General features: G+C 41.4%; 2 protein-coding genes across 2 annotated transcripts in view; one reads left to right on the top strand and one right to left on the bottom strand.

The window, feature by feature from the left end:
• ACO1 (aconitase 1) overlaps positions 1-13,232 on the top strand; it is a 60,885-nt gene that overhangs the window by 26,799 nt on the left and 20,854 nt on the right. Inside the window, exons 5-12 of the mRNA XM_079927911.1 lie at positions 3,943-4,012; positions 4,142-4,325; positions 4,914-5,053; positions 6,716-6,887; positions 8,187-8,287; positions 9,689-9,805; positions 10,908-11,067; positions 12,331-12,466. Of these exons, the coding sequence (XP_079784037.1) occupies positions 3,943-4,012; positions 4,142-4,325; positions 4,914-5,053; positions 6,716-6,887; positions 8,187-8,287; positions 9,689-9,805; positions 10,908-11,067; positions 12,331-12,466 (1,080 nt within the window). The remainder of the gene's footprint in view (positions 1-3,942; positions 4,013-4,141; positions 4,326-4,913; positions 5,054-6,715; positions 6,888-8,186; positions 8,288-9,688; positions 9,806-10,907; positions 11,068-12,330; positions 12,467-13,232) is intronic.
• The window catches only part of LOC307189655 (uncharacterized protein), a 2,229,222-nt gene that overhangs the window by 2,202,488 nt on the left and 13,502 nt on the right, over positions 1-13,232 (bottom strand). The gene's annotated exons all lie outside the window — the stretch shown is intronic.

Below are 13,232 nucleotides of genomic sequence, written 5' to 3'. Positions count from 1 at the left end.
CTTGCTGCGCACAGGCTTTCTCTAGTTGCGGTGAGCGGGGGCTACTCCTCGTTGCAGTGTGCAGGCTTCTCATTGCAGTGGCTTCTCTTGTTGCGGAGCACAGGCTCTAGGTGTGTAGACTTCAGCAGTTGTGGCACGTGGGCTAGTCAGTAGTTGTGGCACATGGGCTCAGTAGTTGTGGCTTGCAGGTTGTAGAGTGCAAGCTCAGTAGTTGTGGCGCATGGGCTTAGTTGCTCCGTGGCATGTGGGATCTTCCTGGAACAGGGCTCGAACCCGTATCCCCTTCATGGGCAGGTGGATTCTTAACCACTGCACCACCAGAGAAGCCCAAGAAGTATTTTCATTGCTAGTGTTTTGTTTTTATTTCTTGAGTTTGGTTTTGCAATTTGACCTCCCAGTCTCTTTCCTCATTTTTGTAAGGAATTAAGTGTGATGTCTCAGTTTTTGTGGCACTGTGTGCTGTGGGCTTATTTCCAGCTATTTCCAGAATGAAGTAAGGAGTGGTGGGATGGTGAATTTTCTCAGTTAAGTATTTCTAACCTCTTTCCCTGCTGTGAATAATAGTAATTGGCTTCACACCATCTTTAGGAATCGAGGATCTAACTAATGCATTATTGTAATGTTTTACAAAGTTATCTCAGAAATAACCTTTTTAAAAATACCAACAAGAATATCATAGCAATTTCTGACCAGATTTCATGAGTGTCAAAACTATCTTCTCTATAAATACTGTCTGTGAATTTCTGGAGTACCATTACATGTAATACTCAGAAACTTTGAACTACATCCAAATCTGATTTCAACTTACATAAATAAGGAGAAATTTCCTCTTTAGTGTGTGAGGCCATTCACATTCAGAGATCTTATTGAAAGCTCACCAGATTGGGTAAATCTAGGAAAGTTCTGAGTGGTGGAAAAATCTGAATTCTAGGTCTGTTTATTCATTCGAATAACTAGAACTAAGTTAACGAGCCAAGGTTAGCATAAAAGATTTTTTGTTTTAGTGAGTAAATAGGGTGTTTTTTAAATTTTAATTTATTTTTAATTTTAACTTTTTTTTTAACCTAGAATTTAACATATCTTAAAGCAGCCTAAGCATTTCTGGCTTCTGCTTGTCCTGTGACTATGTCATGTATATCGAATGGATGGTCCCAGCATTCTCTGGGGTAAATGGTCCTCTTCCAAGCTTGCTTCTGTTTTGAGAAACTCTGAAATCCTTCTGGAGACAAGAGGACAAGGCATAATGACTGGGAGTCCACATGTGCTCAGAGCTCAGCAGAAGAGATGGGGCAGGGCCATACATGATTAAGAATAACGTTCCAAGATGCCTTCCCTCTTTTTTGTAAAATTAAATCCATTTAACAGACCTATTGTATGTCAGTATTTATTCAAGAAGTAGGTTAGTCTAGAAAAGTAGAGAGATTAGGGAATGCACAGCTTGAATGCAGTTAGTAAGTGTAGGAACCAAATCACTAACTTGGAGAGTCAGGGGGGCTCTTCCAGAAGTGTCACTTAATCTGGGTCCCCAGGCATGTTTACCAAAGAGCAAAGAGCTGGAAAGGCATCCTACACAGAGAGAACAGAGCATGCAAAGGCATGAGGAAAGTGCGGTTTGAGAGAGTATGAGGGCCACAGTGCAGCTGAAACTAGAAGTTTGGACTGGAGGATGGGAGAGGATTCATAAAGGAAGTCTGACGTCAGACTGAAGGACCTTGTTGTTGTTGTTGTTTTGCAGTACGCGGGCCTCTCACTGCTGTGGCCTCTCCCGTTGCGGAGCACAGGCTCCGGATGTGCAGGCCCAGCGGCCATGGTTCACGGGCCCAGGCGCTCCGCAGTATGTGGGACCTTCCCGGACCGGGGCATGAACCCGTGTCCCCTGCATCAGCAGGGGGACTCTCAACCACTGCGCCACCAGGGAAGCCCGAGATCAGCAAACTTTTACTGTAAAGGGCCAACAGTAAATACTTCAGGTTTTGCTGGCCACATACTGTCTCCGTTTATTTGTTTTCCAACTTTTAAAAATATAAAAATTATTCGTTGCTTGACAGCCAAACATATACCGTATTGGGCCAGATTTGACTCATGAACCACAGTTTGTGGACCAACCCCTGCTGTAAGATACTCTCAGAAATTGATTCCATCAAAGCAACTGACACTTATCTGGAAGAATATTCACATCAAAAGAAAAAGAAAAACATCCGCATGGTAACTGAATGTGTATTTGTAGAGTAAATAGTGCGTGCCTCCAGTCTTTTTCTTCTCAAGGAGTGCCCGCCTACCCATGCTCATCTGGCAGACTCCCCCTCGCCCTCCAGGCTACATCGATGTCATCGCCTTCTGGAAGGCATCCCTGGCTCCCTGGTCTGAGTTCATGGCCCTTTCTGGGTGCTCCCATGGCACCCTGTACTTCCCGTATCATGACATTGATAATCACACTCTCATGGTTGCCTGGTTGCTGCTCTGTGTCTCTCGCTAGGCTCTGAGCCCCAGCTGGGCAGCACACATGCCCCTTCTGCACATTTGTATGGCCAGCATGTGGCACCAGGTAAGCTCTGTAGATCATTAACAAGTGACAGAAGAAAGTGGGTATAGTGGTTAAGGTAGAGGCTCCAGGACCGCTCAGACCTGGGTTCAGGTGACCACTCTGTAATGTACAAGCATCTGACCTTGGAGAAGTTAACTAATCTTTCTGTGCTTCCGCTTCCTCTTCCATACATTGGGGTAATGGTAGTACCTACGTGAGGGGTTGTTAGGATGATTGAATGAGTTCATGTGTGTAAAGCACTTAGAGCCTACGATGCACCGTGCAGTCTTGCACTTTGGCTCCTGCTGTTATTATTATTACGGTAGTTGTTGCTATTACCACCACCACCATCGCTGCTACAGTTTCTGCAACTACTACTACAGGGAGGCAGCATAGGGACTTAGAGCATCATTCTTGAGTCAGACTGCCTGGGTGTCAATACCAATTCCATCATTTACTAGCTGTGAGGTCCTGAACAAGTTTCTTACCCTCTCTGTGTCTGTTTCCTCCTTTGAAAAATGTGGATATTAGTTGCTCCTAGCTCAAAGGGCTATTTTGAAGACTAAATTAGAAAATAAATGTAAAGCACTTTGGTGCCTAGTTCCCAGTAATGTCAATAAGTGTTAACTATCAATTAGTGTAGTCTGACTTGGGTCTTAGCTATTAATTTCACTATCATTTCCTATGTTCACTCAACCCATGACAGTTTGTAAGCACTTCCTGTGTGCTAACCATGCCGAGTTGTCACTATGACTTACTCTACCTCAAAACAATGTAGTTTGATTATAAAAATTCTGGAAAAGCTTCCTGATGCCCTGAATTGTCCATGTCAGTCCTGATGAGCTGAATGACTTGGAGCAAACCTCGGTATATATATAATCTGGGCTTTACTCATGTTCTTGAGTGTCACCATCCTCCTCATAAACCTCCTTTTGCAAGATAGGAGATTGTGATTCTATAAATTCCTGTGCCTCCTGGCATCACTGGTTCCCTACCTCCCAACATAAGACAGATGAAAATGCCAGCCCAGATATGGCTCAGCTCAGAGAGGTGTTGTAACAAGGTCATAGGTAAGAAAGGAGTACAGAAAGAAAGCTTCTTTAAATATCTAAGCTGCTATTGTCATCATAAATGTCTTGAGTCTGTTCCTAAGAGTCAGACTTTATGATTAGAAGAGTTTTAACTTAAATCCACTTAATGTTTTCTACCCACCATGTTTAAAGGCATTATAAAAATCACCTGAACCAAAAAATAATTATTCTTTTTACTTTAATTACCTCTTTCCCACGTTAACGAACGCATACCACCACCCAGCAAGCCTGCAGATGAAACTGCTATTTTCTTTATTATCACCTATAAATTTGACCAGTAACATTTTACGCCTTAAAATTTACACATTTAGTCTTTCTCTTTGACAGGGCAGACAGTTTACAGAAGAATCAAGACTTGGAATTTGAAAGAAATAGAGAACGATTTGAATTTTTAAAGGTATGGGCAGAGTTTGGCTCCATTGGTTGATTCTTTATGTGTGTGGGGTATGAGGAAGAGGTGCCAAGGAGGTGAGCTGCATAAAGGTGTGCTGGTATTCACAGTGTTCTCCACATTTTTCAATCCCAGTGGGGCTCTCTGGCCTTTCGCAACATGCGGATTATTCCTCCTGGCTCAGGAATCATCCACCAGGTGAATCTGGAGTATTTGGCAAGAGTGGTATTTGATCAGGATGGATATTATTACCCAGACAGTCTTGTGGGCACGGATTCGCACACTACCATGATTGATGGTTTGGGCGTTCTCGGTTGGGGTGAGTGTTCTTCTAGGTTCCTATTCCACTTATGCTGTTCTATGTAAATACCTTGATTTACTTTGATACCCTTACATCCCAGCAGCACGAATTTGAGTGACCACAAATATCAGAGAGGTTTTTTTGGTCTGTTTTCCAGTAATTTCCAGTACCCGCAAAAGTGTCTGATGCCTTTTAGGCACTCAGTATAATGTTTGGAAGAATGAATTGGAATAAGCAGCTGGAATTTGAATAAGCAGCTGGAATTGGAATAAGCAGCTGGAATTGGAATAAGCAGCTGGAATTAGAATAGGCGAAAATCAGCTGGGGTGTTTGTTAAAAACAGCGACTCCTGAAGCCCATTCTTCTTTTTAGTGTGGAATCAAGGGGATTTTGACACAGGTGTTTGGGGGACCACACTTTGAGAAACACTTGTTAAAAATTCTATAGAGGGAAATAGAGAAAAGATAACTGTCCTTTATGGAAATATAACTCTACACTAGTAAAACACTATAAGTGGGTTGACTACTTGTTAATGACAGTGAACTATGCCTGAGGGATATCGTGAGGACTAAGGAAAGCATTACTCTGTCACGCCTTTCCACACAGGTGTGGGTGGTATCGAAGCAGAAGCTGTCATGCTGGGCCAGCCAATCAGCATGGTGCTTCCCCAGGTGATTGGCTACAGGCTGATGGGAAATCCCCACCCCCTGGTAACATCCACTGACATCGTGCTCACCATCACCAAGGTAACAATGTGCTGCCTCTTCTGTGGTCTGAGTCACAGTGACAAATAGGAGGAAAGTCCATGATGGAGTCTCTCTTGGTTTCCATGTGCTCTAGAAGTGCTAGGAAACAGTACGTTTATGACTTTAAAAGAGATGACATAAGGAGAGAACTCTGCACTTAGGTTCCAGATCATTATGTTCATTTTACTCTTCTGTTGCTGCATGGATCTTTTTCTTTAAAAAAAATTCTTTGAAACTGTGAAATAGTTTAAATACACAGAAGTTAAAATGACATTTATATGCCCACCATGTAGACTTAACAGATGGTAACATTTTGCTGTATTTGCTTCAGAGCTCTCTCTGTATGTATATTTTTTAAGAAGTGAAATGTAATATTTATGGCTAAAGCCACCCTCTTCATTTCTAGAGATAATCACTGTCTTGAGGTTATAAGAAATCATTTCCATGCATATGTTTTACTTCTACATTTTTTCCACATGGTTCTTCTTTATATGAAAATAACAAACTATGAATAATTTTTGACTACTTAAAATTCCATTCTCTGTATTATAAGTTACATTATTGTAACAGATGTTTCTCCAAGCTGGAAAATATTAGTTTTGTTTTGTTTTGTTTTTCATTTGCCCTTGTCAGAAATAATCCTTTTTGGTGATTTGCTTGCTTGGCAAAAAGAAGGCAGTTTCATTTTGAAAGACTATTAGAAAAGTAATTTTTTTTTTATTATCACACAAGTTTTTCGGGTTGTATCGTTTGAAGGCTTGGGTTATGTGGGATGGATGCTATACTTTTGATTTAATAGTCATGGACATAGGAATCAGATTTATTTGAACACTATAGCTCATCAGAGATGTCCGCATCGTTCAAGTGTGGAATAATATAGGCTCTGCCCACAAAATTTGGCAGAATTCCATGTAACCAAAAGGGCCTGTCCGTGTGGTTGTCCACACTTCATACAGCTGATTTCATGCAGAGCCAAGCCAGTCGTGAGGCTCCAGCCCTGGCTGATGGCTTGTATGGAAAAGGTGTGAGAGTCAGACTGCCTGGATCTTTTGGTTACATTTGACTTATACCTGTATTCAGGATATTTGTTCATTAGACCCTTGAAAACAAGGCATTTGCTTATTCAACAGGTGCAAATCATAATTTATTCAAGTTGAAAGAATTTATTTAATTTTTAGAAAGAAGTTTTCTCATTTGGCAAAACTTTTCTTATTATTTGTGTTTTTATATTACTTTTTCTTTCTTTTTAAAGAAATGTTGCAACATAATTTTAGATTTACAGGGGACTTGATGTAAAGGTAATACAGAGTTCCTGTTACCTTTCTCCCAGCTTCCCCAGATGTTAACATCTTACATAACCATGGTATATTTATCAGAAACAGAAGTAGTTAACATCGGTATGACATTTTTAACTAAACTAGAAACTTCACCAGTTTTTTCAGTAATCCCTTTTCTGTTCGAGGATCTACTCCAAGATACCATGTTGTATTTAGTTGGCCTTACTTTTTAAGTTTTATTTTTAAAAGTAATCAAACATATGTTGGGCTAATTCATTTTTTGTGTTTACTCACAAGGCTACTTTATGAGAATTGCAAGGGGATAGTTCTGCATTTTAAATACAGGTTATCAAGTCTCAAACTCTACTGTTGTTCTGTTGCTCAGCACCTCCGCCAGGTTGGGGTAGTGGGCAAATTTGTCGAGTTCTTCGGGCCAGGGGTAGCCCAGTTGTCCATTGCCGACCGAGCTACAATTGCCAACATGTGTCCAGAGTATGGAGCCACTGCTGCCTTTTTCCCGGTTGATGAAGTCAGTATCAAGTACCTGGTGCAGACAGGTAAGTGCAGAACCCTGAAAACAGAAGGCCGTTTCTAAAGTTCATAGAACGCTGAGAATTGGAGCACTACCTTCTGCCTCTGTCCCTCGATTAAATAGCTGAGGCATTCAACCTAAAGAAGAGAAGAGAAGAGAAGGGAAGGGATGGTGGGGAGGGGAAAGCTGCAAAATACATCCAGAGATGAGATTAGTTTCTATGGCTCTAGAGGTGGCCACCGAACCTCTTACTGATCTGGTACCGAATTTGTAACATCTACTGATTTGAAACCAATGGTTTCAGAGAAGTTGAACACTTTCTTAAACTGAAACCTAAAAGAAATTTCTCCTGCCTGTCTTCGTGGAGAGGATGACAGGGGATGTAATGAACACTGGGGCCCAACAACAGGTCATGATAAATGTTAACGAAGATCAGACAGTCATCTCTTATAAGGTCCATGCTGAAAGCTGATGACCTTTACAATTCAGTTAAAATGAAGAGGCGAAAAAAAAAGAATGCTGATCTGTTGTGGATCCAAGAATCAAGCTCTCAAACAGCCTTATTTAACTGTCAGAGAACTGGGAGAACTCCGTGTCCATTGGGCAAACCGTGCGTATTATCTCCTGCAACCAGGGTCTTGATCAGAATGAAACAGCAGAGCTTTCAGGGTCATATTCCTGGTGATACAGCATCACGAGTTAGGACTTTGAACTCAAATCTAAACTCAGCTTCGGATCCTGGTTCTGCCATTTACGGCCCGTGTTCCATGGGAAAGTTAATCTTCTTGAGCCACTATTTCCCCATCCATAAATGAGGATAATAACAGTGCTTTTCTCATAAGGTCATGATAAAGGATTAGAGAATGAAATAATGCATTTAAAATGTTTAGCACACAGTGCTGGGCACACAGCTGGTGATCTGTGGTGGGAGACTGCGGGGATTACTATAACAAGAATAACGTGGAATGCTGAGGGTCTGTGGCCAGTTGAAGGCAGATGCGCCGGAGGTATGCTTTGACAATTCGCCGAGGCTTAGGATCCTCTTAATTAAGACCCATAACCAAAGAGAGACGAGGGCTTATAACTGAGAATCTTCTACAGAAAATGGTCACTTCGATAGAACAGCAGATCAGTTAATGGCCCCTAGTAAACAGCAGCATCGGCTAGAGAGTCAGACTGTTAGCCTGAAAGCTGCCATATCAGCAGAGCTCTTGGTGTGTGTTTAAGTGAAATGCCCATTACTTGTATAGCTTCTGGTAGAGGCATTAGTTTAATCAGGAAATATTAACATCTGTTACTTGTTACTTCTTAAAATGCCCATTAGGTCGTGATGAAGAAAAAGTAAAGCATATTAAAAAGTATCTTCAGGCTGTAGGAATGTTTCGGGATTTCAGTGACTCCGCTCAAGACCCAGACTTTGCCCAGGTATGAGAGTGCCTTTCATAAGGTCATGATAAAGGATTAGAGAATGAAATAATGCATTTAAAATGTTTAGCACACAGTGCTGGGCATGTGTTTCCTCTTTCTCAAGCCTGTGGTTTTAGTTGTGAATGTGTTTTCTTGGGGGGTGTATTTGTAGGAAATTAGTCACTGCCAAGTTATCGCAGAAGAACAGCATGGTAAAAGGCTAAAAAAATCAAAAAGATAAGGAATTGTAGACATAAAATAACGTAACTTGTCCCATTCTTCCTGGCCATTAGGTTGAGTATGCTCCCGCCACCCACCGCTTTTTTTTTTAATAAATTTAATTAATTAATTAATTTTTTGGCTGCGTTGGGTCTTCGTTGCTGCGCGCGGGCTTTCTTTAGTTACGGTGCGCGAGCTTCTCATTGCGGTGGCTTCTCTTGTTGCAGAGCATGGGCTCTAGGCGTGAGGGCTTCAGTAGTTGCAGCACGTGGGTCCTAGAGTGTGTGGGCTTCAGAAGTTGCGGTGTGTGGGCTCATTAGTTGCGGCTCGTGGGCTCTAGAGCGCAGGCTCAGTAGTTGTGGCTCACAGGCTTACTTGCCCCACAGCATGTGGGATCTTCCCAGACCAGGGCTTGAACCCATGTCCCCTGCGTTGGCAGGCAGATTCTTAACCACTGCGCCACCAGGGAAGCCCTGCTCCCCTTTTTTGCTTTACTCCTCTTATGTGGAAGATCTTTGGAAAAGGAGTTTAGAAGGACTGGAGCTATTTAAAGGCTGATAAGCACATCATTATTATAGATGGGGAAAGAAATGGAGGTGCAAGCGAATCAATTTGTTCTGATTTACCCATCGACGTACTTATCTTCATTCATTTTCTAGGGTGCAAACTGAATCCACATTTTTCTCAGCAGCCAAGATTGGAGGGTAAACCAGATGCAGGATCCTTGTTTTGTTTCATATTACATTGATGGAAGGAAATATTCAATTAGACTAGGGCCCATTTCTTGGCATTGATGAGTTAATGGCTGCATTCCCCCAGTCATCTTAGAAAAATTACAATGGTTTATCTATCATTTCAGTAGAAAATCCATCTCATTGACTAACTTAAGCAATAAAAAGGATGTATGAGCTGCTTTGCAAAGATGGCTGAGTGAAAGACCCTGGCGGCAGCCACAATGCCCACCCTGGTCTTTCTGAGAGGTGGCAAGGCTTCTGCCTGTCCCATGCTACCGAAGTGCTCATCTGGAACTTTGGAAATTCATCCCTTCAGTGTAAAATGGACATTGACTTCCTTGGTTTTGAATGTGGTAGTTTAGTTTATTTTTATTGTTGTGGTGTTTTAAATTCTCTGGCATGGCTGTGTTTTTTTCTTTGTGAGTATAATGTCAATTCCACGGTTCCTTTTCTTTTGGGTGCACAGGTTGTGGAGTTAGATTTGAAAACAGTAGTGCCTTGCTGCAGTGGACCCAAAAGGCCTCAGGACAAAGTTGCCGTATCTGACATGAAAAAGGACTTTGAGAGCTGCCTTGGAGCCAAGGTAGGGACCTGGGAGAGGTGGATGGAAATCCTCCCCAGTCCTGCCCCATGCTTGGCTTCTTTGTGCACAGGCTTCACCGCCCTCGATGATGAGTCTTCCTGAAGCCTTGGTGGCTGCGGGCGTTTCCTCTCCATCCTATAGTCCTCGATGCCTCCCTCTGCATTAGCTAAGAGCCAGGCAGCTTCCTTAGAGCACTTGATTGCCTGTAAACACAACTCAACCCTCCTTTTCCAAAGCATACCCCCTTTTCACATGACTCACCACGGTGTTCACTCGGCTTGCCCAAACTTTTCTGGCCACTGTACTTTTGTTCATGCCATCCCCTGCCTGCATGTCCCTTCCCCGTCTGCATGCCCTAATCTCTCAGCTCTTCCACAATGTGGCCTCAGATCCCATAGCACAAAGTCATCTCTCCCTCATTTGAACCTTCATGGAATCAGTGGGAAACCCTGTGATAGTGTTTCGTAGCCTTTACTTTCATTGTTGGTACTGTATAATATGTGCATGTCTGATTTCCTTTACTACACTGTGGATTGAGGATAGGATTTATACACAGTCACCTTTGTATCCCACAAAGTGCCCAGCATAGTATCTTGTACACAGTAGATTTTCAATGAAGATTTTTCAAATGAATAAGATTTGTGATGGATTTTATCCGCGGGATGCCAGCATTTTACCAAATGTTCAGCGGCACTGTGTTAGCCTTACTGCTTATGATTGGTTGAATCTGGCCAAAATGGCACCTTTTTCTAAATTTCCATAAAGGTTAGTATCAGCGCCCTCAGTGTAGCCATTACATCTGTACTAATTAGCTCTAATGAGACTAAGCTAAATTTGTAGTTTTAGTCTTTCGGTATTTGAGGTGGGGAAGAATTGTTAATAATTTCAAAGCAAAATCAGATTCAGAAATCATGACTCCCTTTTATAAAGATTTAAAAAGAGTATATTTAATTTTTCTGTAGCATTTCAGAGTTTACCAGCTGAGATGTTTATGTTTTGTTAAGAATTGGCCTTTAAAACTATAGTTACCAAAGTATTTCTTCTTCTTCCAAAGTGAGAACTTTTGACCATATATTTTTTTTTTCTTTTTTTCTTCCTATAGCAAGGATTTAAAGGATTCCAGGTTGCTCTGGACCATCATAATGACCATAAGACATTTATCTATAATAATAGCGAGTTCACCCTTGCTCACGGTTCTGTGGTAATCGCTGCCATTACTAGCTGCACTAACACCAGTAATCCATCTGTGATGTTAGGAGCAGGTAAGTGCCTTTGATGGCCATGTGGACGTGTGGGTGAAAATTTCCCAAGACATGACCCAGGGGCTTAACTGAGTTCTACATATAGTTCCCTGAGCCTTATCCTTTCCAGATGCAGAGATTAATTGGCCCAGAAATGTTTATACAATAAATAATGCAAAGTATTTAAAGTAGTATAGTCTTTAGAATCAACACAGAAAAGAAGGAGAAGAGAGGAAAGAAAGATGAATTTCTGGTAAAGCCTAGAATCTTATGTCAGACTTTAGAAGAAAAAACCTGTTTTCATTTCACAGACTGTTTTCTCCATAAAATCCCTGATAGGCCTTTTTGTACAGTAGAATTTAGTCTGTCTTAGATGCATTGTCAAGTGCATCTGAATTATGGCACAGGGCACTGGTCGATAAAACTTATCTACCTATTATGCAATTCTGTTTAATTATTTAATATTTACATGCAGAGTTTCATTACTCTAATGTCCCTTTAGTTTCCAAATTTTAAAATATCCCTAAGAGTTCCTCTTGTGTCCACAAACAGTTCTTTCTTTATGAATTGGACAAGTGTGTAAGGAGAACCTTCTTTGTCCAGGAATTCATCTGTTGCCACCTAAGCTTTGGACAAACCAATTTCCTTAAGATAAGATACCAGCTTGTCTGTAGCCTTTTGTCTCTTTATACCCCTGACTCCTTATTTCTTTCCTACTTCCCTGATATGTCCTAAGTCAGAGCACCCAGTGTCCCTGTAATAAATAGTCTGTATTTGCCCAGAGTCAAGTGGCCCAAGAGCCCTTGATCTTCCTCTTCAAGAAATATCTGAGGACTAGATTTTACCTTCTAGGCAGACTGTATTCCTCACCAACAAGTACACAATTCATATACTTTAAGAAGGGGCCCTTCCTATTATTTTTCATCTAAATAAAATATAATTAGAAAGACTGCTTTCCCTCCAAAAATTAAAAACTCATTCTATAATATAATCATGAATGGTTCAGGTTTATCTCTTTTTTAAAAAAAAAAAAGGCACAGCTCTTTTTATCTTTTTCTTCATGTCCATGGCTAATTTTGAGTTTACTGAATACATGTAAATGACTTTGGGCCAGCGAGCTTTTGATTTCTGTCAGGCAACAAAGATGGCAGAAAGCATCAACATGAATGGGGCTCTGTCAGGCAGTGCAGGAAGTGCAGACTGAAGTCAGTCTCCTTCCTGAAATGTCCGTGGCACCTAGAGTGGGCAGCCCCACACACCGTGTCTGTGTTTACCATTTCACAGGCTTGTTAGCAAAGAAGGCTGTGGATGCTGGCCTGAACGTGAAGCCTTACATCAAAACTAGCCTATCTCCTGGAAGTGGTGTGGTCACCTACTACCTGCGAGAAAGTGGAGTCATGCCTTACCTGTCTCAGCTTGGGTGAGGGAGAAATCTCTTGCACCATTGCTTTTGTTTTATTGTATTCCACAGGTATTTTGCTAAGTCACCTTGTAATGGATGTAAGCTTATCTGATGGTGTCTAATTGCGTAGTCTTCTGTCAGATGGTAAACAGACAAACCCTCACATTCCGACAGAGCAGGGCCCTCCTGTACAGTTGTACTGGTTGTTCACCAGACAAGGGTGTCTGTGAAGAGAGCAGGGGCTGATATCAAGCCTGTGCTCTGCTGTAGCGCTGCACTCCTGGGGCAGGGGGCGTCTTTTCTCAGTTGTATGAAGGTGTGCTATGGGCTAGTGTTGGCTCTGCAACTGAATCTGCCCTTTGGTATGAAAATAATTATTTCCCATGCCTGAAAATGTTCTGATTCCTTGAAGTCAATTAGTTATTTGTTGCCAGATACAGTTTCTCTAATTAATCCACTATTCCTAATTTGGATGACATAGATTTTTGTCATGTGCCTCATAAAAGTCAGAAGTCCTTGGGATTATATAATAAGAGTAGTGAATAAAGACATCAAATGGCATATCTGATTTCAACTTTTAAAAATTCCAGATCATTCAGATAGACTCCTTATAATTTTCTTATAAATTTAAAAAGTAAATTACTTATAAAAGTAAATTATATGGAACAGAATAGAAAGACCAAAAATAACCCATACAGCTATGGTCATTAATCTTCAACAAAGAAGGTAAGAATATGCAATGCAGAAAAGAGTCTCTTTAGCAAGTGATGTTGGGAAGCTGGAC

Source organism: Stenella coeruleoalba (genome assembly GCF_951394435.1).
Source record: "Stenella coeruleoalba genome assembly, chromosome: 7".
In the NCBI taxonomy this organism is placed as follows: Eukaryota; Metazoa; Chordata; class Mammalia; order Artiodactyla; family Delphinidae; genus Stenella; species Stenella coeruleoalba.
This window is presented reverse-complemented; position numbering and strand designations above follow the sequence as displayed.